This window comes from Meriones unguiculatus, chromosome 6 (assembly GCF_030254825.1).
Source record: "Meriones unguiculatus strain TT.TT164.6M chromosome 6, Bangor_MerUng_6.1, whole genome shotgun sequence".
In the NCBI taxonomy this organism is placed as follows: Eukaryota; Metazoa; Chordata; class Mammalia; order Rodentia; family Muridae; genus Meriones; species Meriones unguiculatus.
The window spans coordinates 53,695,661-53,714,595 of NC_083354.1; the positions used below are offsets into that span (position 1 = coordinate 53,695,661).

General features: G+C 45.6%; 1 protein-coding gene across 3 annotated transcripts in view; it reads left to right on the top strand.

The window, feature by feature from the left end:
* Nucleotides 1–2,991, top strand: part of Pxylp1 (2-phosphoxylose phosphatase 1) — a 66,778-nt gene extending 63,787 nt beyond the window's left edge. For all 3 annotated transcript variants that reach the window (XM_060385462.1, XM_060385461.1, XM_060385463.1), the window contains exon 6: nt 724–2,991. In XM_060385462.1, the coding sequence (XP_060241445.1) occupies nt 724–1,661 (938 nt within the window). In that variant the 3' untranslated portion in view covers nt 1,662–2,991. The remainder of the gene's footprint in view (nt 1–723) is intronic.
* Nucleotides 2,992–18,935: the final 15,944 nt, after the last annotated feature.

Consider the following 18,935-nt stretch of genomic DNA (forward strand, 5'->3'; position numbering starts at 1 on the left):
GCGAAGCCAAGACAGAATTCAATGGGAAGGTACAAGTCTTGCTTCTACCCACCCCACCTGTCTCACCTCGGTGCCCTCCGTTCCCTGGAAGCCATTCCCACTGGCTTCCTGTACGTCCATCTGAAGCTTCTTTATGCAAAAATGCAAGCAACTGGGAACCTACGCTCTTGCTTTTCCTTCTTTTTCATTTAAAAGGAGCACAATCTACTGTCTCCCCACGGTTCTTAAAATACTCTGTCTGGATATCTGACAGTGCAGAGCATGAGCTAGTTGGCTGAGCCTGGAAAGCCTCAGCAGGGCCAGACAGAATGGCCCAGAGGGTAACAGAAGCATTATAATGGAAACAGGGTCAAGGAGGCAATATCCCAACAGTAAGTAGACTAGGCAGAAAGCAGCCAGTGGCAGGTAGCCATCCCTGCCTGAGGACAGCTCTGTCCCCGGACAGTACGCTGACTGTTCTTGGGTACGTTCCTTGTCTCTGCTGTCCCTAAGGAACTGGGGAGTCCCGTGGGTAGGGAGGCTTGGGACAGAGGCTGTCCTCCACACCCCATCCCTATGCTAGTTGACACACACCTGTTCTCACAACTTCTGCTTCCCTGCGGGGAGGCAGGACTCATTCTGGTAACTTTGACTGTTCAGACACACCAGAGACGGGCGGTGGCCCTTCGTGGCCCCTTTGCTGAACTTGTAGTGAGAACGCCTCTGTGTGCCCTGGTTTTGCAGGGGTCGTGCAGCACCTGCAGAACGGCCAGCTGCTGAGGGACATCTACCTGAGGAAACACAAACTTCTGCCAAACAACTGGTCCTCGGACCAGCTTTACCTAGAGACCACTGGGAAGAGCCGCACCCTGCAGAGCGGGCTGGCCCTGCTGTACGGCTTCCTCCCGGATTTTGACTGGAAGAAGATTCATTTCAGGCACCAGCCAAGCGCCTTGTTCTGTTCCGGAAGCTGCTACTGCCCGCTGCGAAACCAGTACCTGGAGAAGGAGCAGCGACGGCAGTACCTCCTCCGGCTGAAGAACGGCGACCTGGAGAGGACCTACGGGGAGATGGCCAAGATCGTGGACATCCCCGCCAAGCAGCTCCGGGCCGCCAACCCCATCGACTCCATGCTGTGCCACTTCTGCCATAACGTCAGCTTCCCGTGCGGCCGAAGCGGCTGCCTCGGCATGGAGCACTTCAGGGTGATCAAGACGCACCAGATAGAGGACGAGCGCGAGAGACACGAGAAGCCCCTGTACTTCGGCTACTCGCTCCTCGGGGCCCACCCCATCCTGAATCAGACGGTCAACCGGATGCGGCGCGCTGCCGCGGGCTGGAGGGACGAGCTGTTCACCCTCTACTCCGCTCACGATGTCACTCTGTCGCCAGTCCTGAGTGCCTTGGGTCTTTTGGAGGCCAGGTTCCCGAGGTTCGCCGCCAGGCTGATCTTCGAGCTCTGGCAGGACCTTCAGAAGCCCAGGGAGTATTCCGTCCGGATTCTTTACAACGGGGCTGACGTCACCTTCCACACCTCTTTCTGCCATGACTTCCACAAGCGTTCTTTCAAGCCCATGTGTCCCCTCGAGAACTTGGTCCGCTTTGTCAAAAGGGATATGTTTGTAGCCCTGGATGGTAGCAGTACTAATTATTATGATGCGTGTCATGGGGAAGGGGCCTAAAGGGTATTCAGCACAACATTGTTTCCTCGCTGGTTCTGTCTGTTGCTAAGATGTCAAGGGATGTAGTTATAATGGATGCAAATTAAGTTCCCCTGGTTCGGGACAAACAGGAAGCCCGTAACAGTATGTTACTTGGTACAAAATAGCCGGTTTGCAGAGGAAAGAAGGTACGTTTTCACAGCCATGTGTAGCCTAGAATGCCAGCATCAGATTCAGTACTCCAACTGGCCAGTCCAAGCTTATGTATATTTTTGGCCTGCCATGGAACCAGCAAACCTCTGCCAAAATCTTCCACTTAACCTTAACCTTGTTGAGTGGAAAATTTCCCGAAGTGATGAGTGCAAAGTAGGCATGGCAGCCTATTCCCGAAGGGACCACAGTGGTCCGTGTCTTAGACTTCCTGGACCTGAAGGGCCACAGAGAGTCTTCTATCTTCTCGCTTGTGCTCTGGTGACATGGCAATGCATAAATGGGTGTGAGTTACTGTGTCCCACAGACCGAACGAAACAGCCAGCTCTGGCCCACTGGCTGTGTCTGCCGACTCCTGCTCTTCAAAAGCAGCCTGCTACCGTTGCACTTCCCGCACTTTGAGAGAGGCAGCTGAACGCCGAGTTATTTGGCAGGTCCTTCAGTAACTTCTGCTAGAAACACAGAATTGGGTCTATATCTGACACAGTGACAAACCCGAGGGGAAATGAACATTGGGTCAGAAAGCGCGTAGGAAATTGATGACAATACCTGATGCTCATAACGATTGTGGCACAAAATAGCTTTAAGTGTGTTTTAGATGTTTGTCTGCTGTAGTCTATTGGCTGCCTCTGGTGGAATTTTTGTATCCCATTTAGTATTTTTATAGTCTAGGAAAATATTTTCTGAGACCAGTTTTAGATGTGTTCTGATTCCTATAGAAATATTCGATTTAGTGCACCTGCTTGATGTTTGGAAGGAGGCCAAAAGCTGAATTCAGGCACTTTTATCCCCCTCCAAAAATAAATAACTAATGACTCATTCCCTTTGACAAGCTGTAGAATTGGGACTATTTTTAAACCATTTTCATCAATTTCAAATGCCAAATTTCAATTGATTTTTAAAGAGGTTTCTAGAAAAAAACTTTGGTACTCGATAGTTGAGTAATCCTTCTAAAGTATTTTATATATTAGGCATAATCACAACTAACCGTGTGGTTCCTGGGTTAATGGTGCTAGCTTGTTCTGAAGACATGGCCCACGTACGTCGGACGCTCCAGCACTGAGCATTCCAGCCTTTTCCTTTTTGTCTGGTGTTGCATTTGAACACGTTTTGTTTTTAGAAATAAAATTTTTGAAGAGTTCTTAGTCTCTACAGCTCACTGCGTGTATCTGTCGGTCCCTCAGGTTCTTTTCCGGGGCGAAACGGTGTTTTAAACTTTTACGTTAAGTGCTTCATTTAGTGCTGAAAATTGTGCGCTCGTTTTTTTCCCTCTCTTTCTCTCTTATTTAAAGCCTGTTTGGATTCCTTTCTCCCACTCATAGGCTGTCAGATTTAGAACTGCTAAACACAGCTCGAAGATTTAAAAATAAAAGCAAAAAGAGGGAATTTTTAAAACACCAGTTTTTGGTATCTGTTGATAAGAGTCAGTATTTTGGGTGAGAGCCAGCATCAAAACTTAGAGATGAAAGTTTTACCTCTTACGACACTGGCAGCACCAAGGGTAGAGCTCTGAATACCTTCATTCCACAGTGGAGTAACTTTAATACAAAATAGGAAGCTAAATATATACAGGAACATTTCCAGACCTTGGATTCTTGGAAGTGATCTCCTGGCATCTTTCATGACAGGCCTGGGAGTGTGCGTGTATATATTTAGCTTCATATTTTTATATTAAAATTAACACGCTCTTGAAAATAACCTTGAACAGCTCCCAGAAGCGAAGTTCAGCCTTACAGGGAACAAGCAATCTCAGTTTCCACCTCAGCCTCAGTTTCTCCCACTGTGCTCTCTCCACACATTCAAGACAGCGGGTGTGTACAGGTTTTTCACCACACAAACAAACGGGGCGGTCGGTTCCACAGCTGGCTGCCTTCCAGTTGTGTCCGGAGTTAACCTATCGTACCTACGGTGTCAAGACCCCTAAGGTTGAATACCCGAAACTCACACATGGCTACACCTCACTTGCTGGTTTTCTTGCCTGTGCCTCTGACCACTGGTCATAAGTTTAGGTGTATCCGTGCTGGAGCCATCACAGAGCTTCGGGGAAACCAGTTTATTACAAGGGATATTGCAGAGGAAGAGGTGGGTGTGGCGTGGGGGAGGGGTGCAGGGCTTCCAATACCATCTTGCTGAGCCGCACAGTCCGTTAATTCCCTGTACCCAGCTGCCCAGCTCTCCAAACCCTGTCCATTGGGTTTTTAGGAAGATTTCACTGCATTGGCATAATCAACGGTTGTGTCTTTGGTCATTTGGTAATCAGTGTGACTTTTGGCCCCTCCCATCTCTGAGGGTTGGGGGGGATGGGGTTGAAAGTTTCCCCCTCTGATCATGCCTTGGTCTTTTTACCGAATGGTCCTCATCTTGGAGCTACCTAGACGCCCCCTGCATCAGGCAACTTACTGTAGCATACGAAAATGGATTATTTTAGGAATCCTAAGGGGAGGGGCAGAGAAAGGGGTATGGGGAGGGAGGGAAGCCACAGACGTGAAGGTAAGGTTGGGTGAGTAAGGAGGGTGGGGATAGAGTGGAGGATGGGGCCGCATATGATAAAAATGCTGCATGAACTGCAAGTGGCCGTTACCATGCTGGGCTGAGCATTCTTAGTCAAGCGTCACTTTGAACAGAACTAAAGAACTTATTAGTGGCCATTAGAATTAGAATGTGTTCGATACCAGGAATTGAACTCAGGCCCTCATATATGCTAGGCAAGCACTCCGCCACTGAGCTACATCTACAGCTCTTTTTCTCTTTTAAGAGAGGGTCTCAGTAAGTTGCCCGGGCTGGCCTGGAATTCTTTAGACCCCTGCCAAGCCTTGATTATATGGGCCTCCTGCTTAGCCTCCTGTGCATAAGCCTGTGCTACTGGACTGGTAGTAATAATTAGCAGTACTAAATGGCCCACCAAGCAAACGACTAGATTGCGACACTATTTGAAGGTCTTCATAAGCACAGCAGGATTAGACTTGGAGAAGACTTAGATAAGTCCTTTTCCCGGAACTCAAGAGCTGGTACAGGAAAGGTGGGGGATACATGCTTCTCTAAGTCTCCAGGAAATCGTGGAATAGGCTCAGCAGCTTAGGCGGGGTGGGTTGCCCTACTGTGTCAGATGGAATACAGCTACAGATACATGGTACAGCATCTGGACTTGAGTAATGGCTAGTGGGATGCCAGCCCCACCCCCATTGCTTGGACCGTCCAAGCTGAGTCTTAGGACCGTAGCCCTGTGTTTGTTTCTGCCCAGGAGCTAGCTAAGTCATGAGAGTCTGTTCAGTAGGAAGTGGCTGAGTAAACAGGCATGATCAGGCTCGCCTGGCCCCTGCGGTCGGGCTGCCCGCCAGGTAAGTTGGTGAGGAAGGAGTTACCAAGAGGAGAACCCGTCAGAGCCGCAGCGTCCTCAGCAGAGGGTCCTGGGGACTGCTTTCAGATGTGTCAAGGGAGCGAGCTTGAGCGGCCTGCCTCCCTACATGGGGTCCTTGCTTCTCTAAACACTGTCCTGACTCTAGCCCAGGTTGGCACAGCACGTTCCCAGGGCCGCAGTGTCACCAGGGAAAGGCTGAGATGCAAGATAAGGAGCCTCCTCTGTAGCAGTTGCACCCCGTGTCCTGTTTGCCGAAGGATGTCAGTCAAGTCATTAAACAATGGAGCGCAGCAGTTACAGATTTAAATCTAAATGGATAGGGACTATTCCAGCCTTGGAATTGTTTCTCTCTCTCTCATTCTCTCTTTCTTATTTCTTTTTTCTTTCTTTCTTTTTTTTTTTTTCAAGATACAGTGTCTTTGTGTAGCCATGGCTGTCCTGGACTGGCTTTGACCAGGCTAGCCTTGAGCTCACAGAGATGCACCTGCTTCTCCTTCCCAGAGTGCTGGGTTTGTTTTTCTTAAAACTATGCAACTTCTTTCAAGGTCTGTAAAGAATTGTGTTGGCAATTTGATGGGAATTGCATTGAATCTGTAGATTGCTTTTGGTAAGATGGCCATTTTTTTTTCTATGTTCATCCTGCCAAGCCATGAGCATGGGAGATCTTTCCATCTTCTGATATTTTTTTTTCTATTTCTTGAGAGACTGAACGTTTTTTTCATACAAGTCTTTGACTTACTTGGTTAGAGTTACACCAAGGTACTTTATGTCCTTTGTGGCTATTGTGAAGAGTGTTATTTCCCTAATTTCTCTCTCAGCTCTTTTGTATATAGGAGGGCTACTGATCTTTTTGAGTTGATTTTGTATCCAGCCACTTGGCTGAAGGTGTTTATCAGCTGTAGAAATGGATAATCATACTAAATCTGTACACCTAAGGAAGCTAATCAAGAAGGAGGACCCTGGGTAAGAGGCTCAGTCTTCATTCAGAACGGCAAATGAGATGGACATCGGAAAAGGGAGGAAACAGGGAACGGGACAGGAGCCTATCACAGAGGGCCTCTGAAAGACTCCAAGCAGCAAGGTATCAAAATGCATGCTGAGATGCATAGTCAAACTGGGCAGAGTGCAGGAAATCTTACGAAAGAAGGGGGAAATAGACCTGGAGGAAACAGGAGCTCCACAAGGGGAGCAACAGAACCAAAAATTCTGGGCACAGGGGTCTTTTCTGAGACTGATACCCCATCCAAAGACTATGCATGGAGATAACCTAGAACCTCTGCATAGATGTAGCCCATGGCAGCTCAGTCTCCAAGTGGTTAATCTAGTAAGGGGAACAGGGACTGTCTCTGGCATGAACTCAGTAGCTGGCTCTTTGATCACCTCCCCCTGAGGGGGGAGCAGCCTTACCAATCTACAGAGGAAGACAAAGCCAGTCCTGATGAGACCTGAAAGACTATGATCAGATGGAAGGGGAGGAGGACCTCCCCTATCATTGGACTGGGGAAGGGGCATAGGAGAAGAAGAGGGTGGGATAGGGAGGGGAGGGGAAAGGAGGCTACCGCTGGGATACAAACTGTAACTAATAGAAAAAAATGGAAAAAAAATATGCAACTTCTTTGTAGTAAGCAACAGTATGCTCAACCACTAGAGGGCAGCATCAAATAAACCTTTGGACTTTAGGTCTGGGTTTGGCCCACAGAAAAGTAGGTTAGCTTATGCCTTAAAAAGTTAATCAAAAAAAGAAAAAAAAGTTGACCAACTGTCCATGTTTGCTAAACATGGCATGGAAGAGTTTCCACAGGCAAGCTTTTCAGTGCTAACAACTGAGAGAGCCTAAGGCAAACTAAACAAGCCAATAACTCTAGAGTTAGTTACACATTAGAATAAATGTTTTGGATCATTCCCATTGTATAGAAAGGCTTGATGGGATGACTTGTGCTATGTCACAGAGCTAGCTGTGAAGCAGAATTGGGTTGCCAATCGTGTCCACTTCACTTAAAGAACCATGATGTTTGTTTGCTTGTTTGTTTGTTTGTAGTTGCTGTTTCAAGACAGGGTTTCTCTGTATAGCCCTGGAACTTGATCTGTAGATCATGCTGGCCTCAGAGATCCACCTTGCCCCTCCTCCAGAGTGCTGGGACCAAAGGTGTGTGCCACCACTGCCTGGCTAGGACATTGTTCTTAAACCGGATACCTGATAACAACCCTCTGAACAATTTGGGTCAGTATGAGGTTACATGTAACCCAAACCTGATCACCATGGCTTAAGCAAATAAAGTCAGCCATCATCTGAAATGGGTACAGGGTGCCTCCTGATGTCACATGGCCAGAACAGGGCTCCTTGACCCACCTCTCGTGCAGAGGATTCTAGGAAAGCAGAGCCCCTTACTCCCCTCCACCCCCGCCCCGAGACAGGATTTCTCTGGGTAGCCTTGGCTGTCCTGGACTGGATTTGCAGACTAGGCTGGCCTGGTTAGCTCCCAGACCAGGCCTCTGCCTCCCTGAGTGCTGGGATTACAGGTGAATCTCAGGCTAGGAAGCAGGGACTTTATTAGGCACATTGCTGTTCCAAACAAAGCCACTCTCTAAGTGCATTAGTTACTTTTCTATTGCTCTAATAAAACACCATGATCAAGGCAACTTACACAAGGAAGGGCTTATTTGGGGCTTAGGGTTCCGAAAGGATAAGAGTCCATGACGGAGGAGTAGAGGTAGCAGGCAGCAGGTGGCTTGAACAAGAGCTGAGAGACTACCATCTCGAACTACAAGGGGAGACACAGAGTGCAATGAGCATGTGCGGCTTTTGAAACCTCAAAGGCTGCCCCAAACACAGCTCCTTCAACAGGACCACACCTCTTAATCCTTCCCAAACAAATGGAGACTACATATTTAAACATATGAGCCAGCGGAGGACAATCTCACTCAAACCACCGCACTAGGAAGACCACCCACTAAGGAAGAGTGGGTGCTGGGTTCGGAGGTGACGGCGAGCGCCCTCTCCAAACCCTCCCCACCGAAGCTGAGGCTGTGCGAGGTGCTGTACCACATGGACCCCCACTTTAGGACTTCTTTCTCCTCCTGCTGGCAATACCACCAGCAAGCCTTTCACGGACTGGAACATGATAGACCAAAGACAAGCCTCTTTCCCAGGGCAGCCACAGACCCTGACTGGTCCATTAAATAGCCACAGCTTAACGCTGAGATCCATGCCCAAATCAGAGTTCTCGTGGGGGCAGCAGAGGCCTTGTGACTGTATCACAGCCCGGCTTCTGCTTCATCGTCTTCCTGTTCCATCCCTGTAGGCTTTCTGTGTACACACCTCCCCCCAAGGCTGCTTCCTGGGACAAGAGGGTAAATGCATCAGAGGTCGACATCTACATCCGAGGTCGCTACTTTCTTCTGGGAAAGGGAAATTTATAAATTCCTCCACCATGGAGGCATTTATTTTATTTTCTTTTTTTTGGTAGGAGCCAAGCACAGCCATCCTTCTATGTCAGGAGAGCCCACACACTCAAGTTGCACCAACAGTGGGTACAAAATGTTTGGCAGGGGTGATGCATTTCTCTTGAACATATATAGATTTTTTTTTTCCCTTGTCATTATTTCCTGACGTTATCATCTCTACTGGGCTGTAGAGGTTTAAGTGTAAAGAAGGGTGCATACATTGCAGGCAAACATAAGACCAACTTCTATAAGATTTGAGGATCATCACATCGTGGAGTCTGGGCTACGGAAGGTCTTGTAACCAATCCATGGATATTGAATAACAGCTACATATACAGATTAAGCACTAGGAAAATGTGATTGTGGACAGTTCAAGGCTAACAGCAGAAAGACTCTTAAACCAAGACTTAACATTTACTGAATACCTACCATCGGCAAGAAAACTTCAAGCAGCATAGACTGAATAATCTCATAAAATAAGTAACCAGTAATTCGCTAAAAGACAGGGGAGGTCCAAATTAATAAAACTGAAAACGAACAGAGACACAAAAGAAGTTCAGAAAATTATAAATGCCTACTTTAAAAATATACATCCTACCAAGCCAAAAAACACAAAAGAAATAGATGAACTTTTAACTGCATCTGACTGACCAAAGTTAAACCAAGATAAGATCAATGATTTAAACAAACCTGCATCCAGCAAGGAGATCAAAGGAATAGTAAGAGTTTTCAAAACAAAACAAAAAAACCCAGAACCAAACCAAACAAAAAACCAACAACAAAACCAAAAACCCTCACGTCCATATGTAGTCACAGCATATGTCTCCCAGATCTTACAACAAAAAACACAGACAGTGCTTCTCATCTGTCCATAAAATAGAAATAGAAGCAAAACCTCAAACCTTCCTTTTTAAAGCCAGTATTATGCTAATACTAAAACAAGATAAACACACACAGAGAAATAAAGAAAACTATAGACAAATATCCCTGAAGAACATAGATGCAATAATTCTCAACAAAATACTTGCAAGCCAAATACCGAAACACATCAAAAAGTTCATCACCATAATCAAGTTGCCTTTATTCCATAGGTGCTGGAACTCAACATCTGCAAGTTAATAACTGTAATAACTCATATAAATGGGCTTAATGACAGAAACTGCACAGTTATCGTGATAGAGGCAGATAAAAGGGCCCTTGACAAAATTCAAACTCTCTTCATGATTTAAAAAAAACTCCAGATAGACAGGAATGGATAGAACGTACCTAACATAATAAAGACAAACCCATGACTAATATATATATATATATGACAATATATATTAGTGTCTATTAATTAATTTATTAATATATTATATTAATGTAATTTGTTTATATATTATATTAATTAATATATATGACAAACCCATGACTGATATTATCCTAAATGAAGACAAACTTGAACTTGAAGACGTTCTTTTGAAATCAGGAACAAGACAAAGGCTGCCCACTTCGCATTCCTAAGCAATAAACGAGAGAAAGAAGTAAAAAGGGGATGCAGATAAGAAAAGAAGTCAAGGTTACCCTGTCATCAGATTGTATGGTTCTGCACATAAGAGACCCTGAAAATTCCACTTGGGAACTCCTGGAACTGATAACCACTTTCAGCAAAGTAGCAAGACACAATTGGCTTTTGGGTTTTTTTTGTTTTGTTTTGTTTTTTTGGGTTTTTTTTCTATTTATCAGTGTCAAACACACTAAAAGAGAAATCAAGAAAACTATTCCATTGACAATTGCTTAAAAAAAATAAAATAGGAGAAAACCTATTGTTTAGAAGGAGGTGAAGGGCTTCTGTAAGGAAAACTTTAAAACACTGAAGGACAAAATTGAGGAGCAGTTTGAAGATAGAAAGACCTCACATGCTCATGGACTGAAAGAATCAATATTGTGAAAATGAACATCCTACCAAAAACAATTTAGAGATTCAATGCAATCTCAATTAAAATTCTAGTCACATTCTTCACAGAAATAGAACGAGTAACCTTAAAATCCATATGGAAGCACAAGAGGCTCCAAGTAGCCAAAGCAATCCTGACCAAAAGGAAGGATGTTTGAGGCATAACAGTACCTGGCCTCATGGCATACTCAGAGTAATAAAAACAACAAGGCATGGCACAAAAACAGACACCTAGATCAAAGGGATATAACCGAAGACCCAGATATAAACACAGACAGTTACAGCCACCTGAAAGGAAGCACCTACAATAACCGGTGTTGGGAAAACTGGGTATCTACGTGCAGAAGAATAAAACTAGATCCTTAGCTCTCACCCTGCACAAAAATCAACTCCAAGTTGATGGGTGGCCTAAATGTAAAACCTGAAACTCTAAGACTGATAGAAGAAAAGGTATGGAAGTGTGCTGAAGGGTCTAAGTAGGACTCTGAATGGTAAGGACGTAAACCTAGCAGTGATAAATGAGACCTAATGAACCTAAAAAGCTTTTTTACAACAAAGGAAACAACTGAGTGATGAGGCAGCCTGCAGAATGGGAGAAAACCTTGGCCAGCTACACATCCAGTAGAGGATTAATATCAAGAATACAAGAAGAACTCAAGGAACATTATGAAAACAAACAACCCAGGCGGGGTGGTGGTGGTGCTCTCCTTTAATCCCAGCACTTGGGAGGCAGAGACAGCCTGGTCTACATACTGAGTTCCAGGACAGCCAGGGCTTTGTAGAGAGACCCTGCCTCAAAACAAACAAACAAAAATTTTAAATTAAAAAATTAAAAGTAAAAACGACAATTAAGTAAAAAAAAAGAAAAAGAAAGAAAAAAAGAAATAGACTGTAGAAATGAGCACAGAGTTCCCAATTGACCACTAAACATTTTTAGAAGTGTTCAACATCATCAGATATCAGGAGAATGCAAATTAAAACTGCTTTGGAGATTCTGTCTCAGTCCAGTCAGACTCACTATCGTAAAGAAATGACAATAAATGCTGGTGAGAATACGAGAAAAGGGGAACCCATATGCTCAGTGAGAGTGTAAATTGGTGCAGCCACTCTGAAAATCAATGATGTGCCTTCTCAAAAAAGTACAAGTAGAATTACCGTTTGATCCAGCTGTACTACTCCTGGGCATATCTCCAAAACACTCCACAATACCATAAAGATACTTTATTGCTGCTCCATTCACAATAGCTAGAAAATGTAATCAGCCTAGATATCCATTAACTAATGAATAGATCATCAAAGAATGGTGCAGGTATACAATGGAACTTTATTCAGCTGTAAAAACTGAGATTATGAAATTTGCAAGAAAAACGATGGAACTGTAGAAAATGTACCAACCGTGTGTAGTAACCCAGACTCAGAACAAATGCCTATACTATATAACGATAGTACTCTATAGTTCCTATAGAAACCAGAAACCAGAAAAGGCTCAGGGAGAGGATTATCCTCAGGGAGGGGTTAGTAGAACATAGATAATATGAAAGTAGAAGGGGGGAATGCTGAGAGTAAAGAGATTTAAGCAAGGTTGGGAGTGGAGAACTGGGGAGGTGAACGGGTAGCGAGGGAGGGTTAACCAAGACAAAGGCACATGAAAAAGTCACATTGAAACTTGTAAGAGTTAGGAGGGAGACGTCCTGCTTAGCCGGATAACACTGCCCCTAGAAACCATGGGTCACTAAGCAAAAATCTCAGTGCTGGGGGTGGGAATCTCTCTTTGTATTTGTTGGGCAGGCAGACCCCAGAGGCAACCCCAAAACACAGACCTAGTGGGACATGGTGGAGCGTTCCTTTAATCCCAGCGCTGGGGAGGCAGAGGGAAGAGGATCTCTGTGAGTTCGAGGGCAGCCTGGTCTACATAGGGAGTTCCAGGACAGCCAGGACTACACAGAAAGCAAGCAAGCAAGCAAACAAGCAACCCCCTTTCCATAAACCCCACAGGCTTTTGTCATTGCTCTTGGTTTTCCTGCAGAGCTGAGTGGGAAGCTGGCTAGCTTTCAGGATGCTAGAAGATATCAGCTGTGTTTTTCAGCTGAGAACCTAGTGCACTCCAATATCAACCCACCAGGTAAGATGTGCACAGTTACAATAGTGGCACAACTACTGTGGGCACAACTAACCTCTCTCTGATTGTATTCAAGTCTGAGAGTGTAAACTCAGTCAAAAGACCCATAGTTAGGGAGGTAATAGGCCCTAAAGAGGACATTTATACCACTCTCTAAAGACAAGAGAATAGATGGAAAGAATAAAAGAGCCAGAATCTGTGGAGGAAGATGGTTAAGTGTTGTCCTCTGTGGACGGCACAGCCATTGCAATCAGGGGCTCATAGTAGCTGTGGATGCCTGAACTACACCCATACGAGACTGGACTTCAGTAGCTATTTATGGTTTTAGGAAAAGGGGTCGTACCCTTCCCTTCAGAACTATCGGCTACTGAAGGAGTCCAGGGAAGGAGAATCATTAGCTTCAGATGTGTAACCATCAGTTACACATGTTGAGTTACACATAGTGAGTTACACATGGTGAGTCCACGAGATTCCACTGTGTTGTTACTCACGGTCACACAGACGGCGCTGGTAAACTCAAAGGCCCCAAAGCAAAGCAAAAAGTCAAGACCACAGGAAAAGACACGTAGAAAGAGTTAACAGGGGCAAGGGGGATTTTAAGAAAGAGTTAGGGAGCGAAATTAATCACATATATATGTCTGTGTATAAAATTGTCAAAGAACAAATTTATAACTAACAACATACAGTGTCATTATCAAATGCTTCTCATGGTATACACTTACAGTGAAACTATAATTAAAATATTTATGACACTTCCTCACTACACATTCAGGCAGAGCGGGGACCTATCTGTATGCGATGGTGAAACCTTTGCTGTGCTTGCTTATTTGTGGAGGCAAAGCATGCCACAGCTCCCAACATCCAAAATCCTACCCAAGTCTCCAAAGAAAATAACTGCAAATTGCATTAATACTGCTTTCATTATGAACAATTGCTGTAATAAAAGAAATAAACATCATATATATTTTTCAACGACCTTTGTTTTGGAAAACTAAACAGTATAAATAAATCTCCAGGTACAAATCATAGCAAAACTATGAAGTCTTTGAGCTCTTGGGGATATAGTAGCAAAACTGTTGCCGTGAAAACCCCTCACCAGGAAAAAAGACCTCTTTTATTTTTCTTTCTTTCTCTCTTTTTCTTTCCTTTTTTCTTTCTTGTGTGTGGTCTTGGCTGTCCTGGACTCTCTTTGTAGACCAGGCTGGCCTCAAACTCCCAGAGATCCGCCTGCCTCTGCCTCCTTGAATGCTGGGATTGATTACAGGTTCACTGTGCCCAGTGAACAAAGGCTTCTTGTTTGCTGGGATTGTGAGCGAGGATAAGGGAAACATGCCCGAGGACTGCAGAGAACCTATACCAGTGGCAAGTAAGAAATAAACTTTGCCATGAGCCGACCAACTGAATACTTTCTAAATGACTTTGATTTAAAAAATAAATAAAAACGGAAATGCACCTGTGTTTTCTCAGAAATTAATAAAAAATTAGTGTTCTACACATTTGGAAATCCAAAGTGGATGCTGAGTGTGCGCGCACACACACACACACACACCATGTAGCATTTTAGAAAGTTAGCACATGGAACCGTGTCTCTGGCAGCTGATAGGCACAATGATGCTCCAGGAAGGAGGTTGTCATCCTGTCATCAGACGGCGGACAGACAGGGGTCCACTGTTCCCGACTCTGTCTTCATAGATGTTATGGAAGGTGGATAATCGTCCTTCAGTTCCCCCAACCACAGTGCTCCTGAAGGAATGGAGGCTGGAGAATCAGGTAAAGAGTGTGGTCTGGAAGGCCTTAGTGCAAAGGATCCAGCTAAGGAAAAGAGAAGCTCAGAAATTCTCCAGCTGAGGCTGGCCACATCCAGCCACTGGCGCTAATGCAGAAACACTCCAGTGTTTGAAGGTGACCTAGAACCATTATAATACCAAAACGCATGCCCCTGAGTATAGACTTAAAATTCTGAAGAGACACTGTAAGGGCTAAAGTTATGTTTGAAGTTTAAATCACTGTGATTACGAGATCTATAGAACAAAAATGCCTCTAACCCGTAAGCCCCACTTGCCCAAGGACCGATAACTTCCTGGAATGCTGAGGTTGCGGTTCACGTAAGATGACAAGCCATGTGTTTTCACTTCCGTAAACAACAGTTGGTTGTCTCAACTTAACAGGATGTTCCTGATCACACGTAGGTGGGAGGTACACAGGCTAGAACTACCTTGTGTGCTTGCCCCCACTGGACGAAGGCAGCAAGTGTGTAGACTTACGCATTTTGCCTTTATGAGCGCCTGAATAGTGGACTTGAGCACCATCCTCTGGGGATACAGGTATGGGCCTGGCCGGTGTCCATCCTCCTGAACAATACTCAGTGAAGCGTGCTTCAGATTTGGCTCAAAGACTGTGGTAGTGGTCTCATTCTCTCCCGGCGGGATTAACGACATGCCACGTGTGAAGCCGCAGGAAGAACTACACTTAGCAAAGTATTACAGCCGAGAGCAGAATCCACCCCTACATGGAAGCATGCCCCGGCCTCCGTTCTTAAGAGTTCATCCAAAGTCCAGACTGAGATGTCTTTATTACTTTCCTCCCCTCAAGGCCCAGCGGTCTATGTGGGAAAAGAGGCTGAAAGATTTTAAGAGCCAGAGGTGATGGACAACTCTAAGGAAACAGCGCGTTTTCCAGACACGACAGGACAAATACACTGAGGCTGAGACAGTATGTAAGGCCTATACAAACTCAAGCCAGACAAAATCCCAGCATGCAGAAAGGGGGGTGGCACAAACTACCACTTGAAACCACGAAGCTATTTGTAATTGGTAGCTGCTGGGAGAGGGAAAAATAATCAGTTTTCCCCAATGGAGTGACACCGGGCATATCCACCACACTCCAGGAAGTGCCTCGTGCTCAGGAGTTGTTCACGCAAAATGGACTCTCTCTCTCTCTCTCTCTCTCTCTCTCTCTCTTTCTCTCTCTGTTGTGTGTGTGTTTTAAGACAGAAAGAACATGAAGTTGGGTCGGTAGGGAAAGGGAGGATCTGGGGTAGGAGAAAGAATATGATTAAAATACAATGTATGGGAAAAATTTTTAAATTAAAAATTAAAAGTGAGAAGCCAGCCAGGCCCACAGCTGCCTGGTCGGCAGGGACCCTGTTGATGTCTGTGGCACATATTACTACTGAGGGCAATGTGGATGTACTGCAATGGTCTGTGCTGCCGCCCGAAGCTACGTCGATGTCCGTGGACCGGGCCGTAGCCAGGGGGTCCATACCAACCCAGGTGGCCTGCGCTGCCACCTAAGGCCATGTTGATGGCTATGGTCTGGTCAGCCTCCAAGGGTCTTGTCTGGGTCCATGATCCTACTGCAGTCGTGGTCTGAGCTGTTGCCAGGAACCTTGTGGAGGCCCATGATCCACGCTCCCGCTGGCTGTGAAGAGCAAGGAGGCTTCTGCCACTGTGATATCAATGACTACAGATGCAGAGCTGGGGGGGGGGAAGCACGGAAGACGTCTGTGGAGCCCAGACCCCCCCAAAAGTAACAGCCTCGGCAAGGAACAACCAAAGAGAACTCTGAAAGAGTGGGACCGAAATGCTGAAGGGTAGCCCTCCACAACGGATGGCTTCCGGGAGGGGTGTGGAGGGGAAGGACTCAGTTCTGTTGAAGGGGCAGGCCGACGAGAGCTTGACCACACTCCGGAGAGTGTATAGTTAACACAGAGTGGACTTGTTGGCTTTTAGTTTTCTATTTTTTTATTTTGCTTATTTGTATTCCTATTTTTGCTTTATTGGGGGGGGAGGCGCAAGGGGGTGGGGGCAGACATGGACGAACTGGGAAGTAAATGGGCACATGATGTGTAATTTCCCAGAGCATCAATAAAAAAAAAAAGAAGAAGAAGAAGAAAGTTATGTTGAAAAAGACTTTAAATAAGAGAGTTAACCTAGTAGGGCAGGTTAAGGACCTGCCTAAGAGACCATGCCTACGAAGATGGGTTCTCCTTCATTCGGAACCTTTCCTTCCCAGGATTCCTGCCTCCTCATGCAGTCCCTACATCTACCACAAAGTCTTGCTGGGTCTGCCTCTCTGCCTGAGTCCCCACTCAGAAGGCACGCGTTTTCCTTTGTCTTCTCTCTTTTTCTTTGGGATGCTGGCCAGAGCCTTTTTTTTTTTTTAAAGATTTATTATTTATTATGTATACAGTATTCTGCCTGAATGTATGTGTGTGAGCCAGAAGAGGGTACCAAATCTCATTGTAGATGGTTGTGAGCCACCATGTGGTTGCCAGGAATTGAACTCAGGACCTCTGGAAGAGCAACCAGTGCTCTTAACCTCTGAGCCATCTCTCCAGCCCCAGGCCAGAGCCTTTTAAACTCCCTGGTACTTTGGACTTCCCTATTTGTTCTCTAAAGCTCCCATCCCCACCGTGTGACCGCCCTCCATGCTGGCTTACCTCAGAGGCATAACTTTCTTTTCCCTTCTGTCTTCTTTCTCCTCCTCTAGGCAGCTGCAAGACTTAAGCTTGCCTGCCTTGGAGCTTTTCTTTCTAAACTCTGATCAGTTGCCCTCCGGCATCCCTTTGCGTCCATTCTTCACCTGGTTTAATAATGAGACTAAGGCATTACCCTGCCCCCCCCAGGGGGCACCCCAAGTTCCTTGTTATTATATGGGAGCTTCATCAGGAGATTCCAGCAACACTCCCCCTGCCTTTTAATTCTTTAATCTGCAAAGAAAATCAGCCGGTTCCTTCCACATGCATCCACATCCCTAGATGGCATCAAAGGCATGCACAGAGAAGCCTGCCCTGTGCAAGTGACCTCAAAAGCCCATACTCTGCGCAGCAGTGAGAGAACTACTGAGCTCTCCTCTGATCAGACCTGTGTCCTCCCTTGGAAGCGTATCTTAATAAACCTTGCTGCTACAACTGTGTGTCTCTGCTCAAGAATATGAAAGCTCTTTGGGGGTGCCTACTGAATCCCAACACCATTAGTAGAATACTTCTAAAGTCAAGAATTGAGTTTGGATGAGGTGAACATGGATTTCTGGGAACTAATGTGCTGGCTACTTTTATGTCAACTTGACATAAGCTAGAGCCATCTCAAAAGAGGAAACCTCAATTGAGAAAATGCCTCCATAGATCCGGCTATAGGGCAGTTTCTTAGCGACTGATGGGGGAAAGCCTAGATCATTGTGGGTGGTGCCGTCCCTGGGCTGTTGGTCCTGGGGTTTATAAGAAAGCAGGCTGAGCAAGCCATGATGAGCAAGCCAGTATGCAGCACCCTCCATGGCCTCTGCAACAGCTACCTCCAGGTTCTTGCCCTGCTTGAGTTCCTGTCCTGACTTCCTTCCGTGATGACGGTGATATGGAAGTATAATCCAAATAAACCCTTTTCTACCCAAGTTGCCTGAGTCATGATGTTTCCTCACAGCAATAGTAGCCTAACTAAGACAACAAAGGAGTGAATTAGAAAAGATATTGATGGCATGGACAGACAGACAGACAGAGGGCAAGAGTATGGTGGGGGCTCTGAGAATTCAGGCCCTAGCTCTAGAGGCAGATAACATGGTGGAGTCTCTGAAAAGAATCAGCCCACTTGGCAAATAAAGGAATCTTTTCTTCCACATTTTGAGGATGAGGGGAGATTTACAGCAGGACCCTGTGACCAGGCTCTTTGATTCCCAGGCAGGCAGGAGGCAGAGGAGAGGGAGGGGTGAATGTGGTCCCAATCCCTTAACCTCAATACCCTTTGATATTAACTCACTTCCTGGGTAATAAATCTTGGCTGCAATGTCCCAGCCCAATGCCTGTTAGTATTTGTATTATGGGGAGAGCCATTGCAGGGGAGAGTCACTGCCAAAAAACAGCAGCTATTTAGGTAACTACATTGTTACCTAAATCAAGCTAGTGCTGTGTCACCATGCATATGGTTCCTTTAAAAAAAAAAAAAAAGATTTATTTTATGTGTATGTGTGTGAGAGTCTGAGTGTATGCTGTGAGCCACATGCATCCACATCCCTGTGGAGGCCAGAAGAGTGAGTCAAATCATCTGGAACTGGAGTTACACGTGATTGTGAGCCACTGGATGGGTGTTAGGAAGCAAACATAGGTCCTCTGCAAGGGCAGCAAGTGCTCTCAACTTGTGAGCCATCTCTCCAGCCCCAAGATCCCTTTCGTTTTCTATAATCTTGTTAATAGCTGATAGGGCCAGATCCCGGGCCCTGGCAGCCCCAACAACCAGG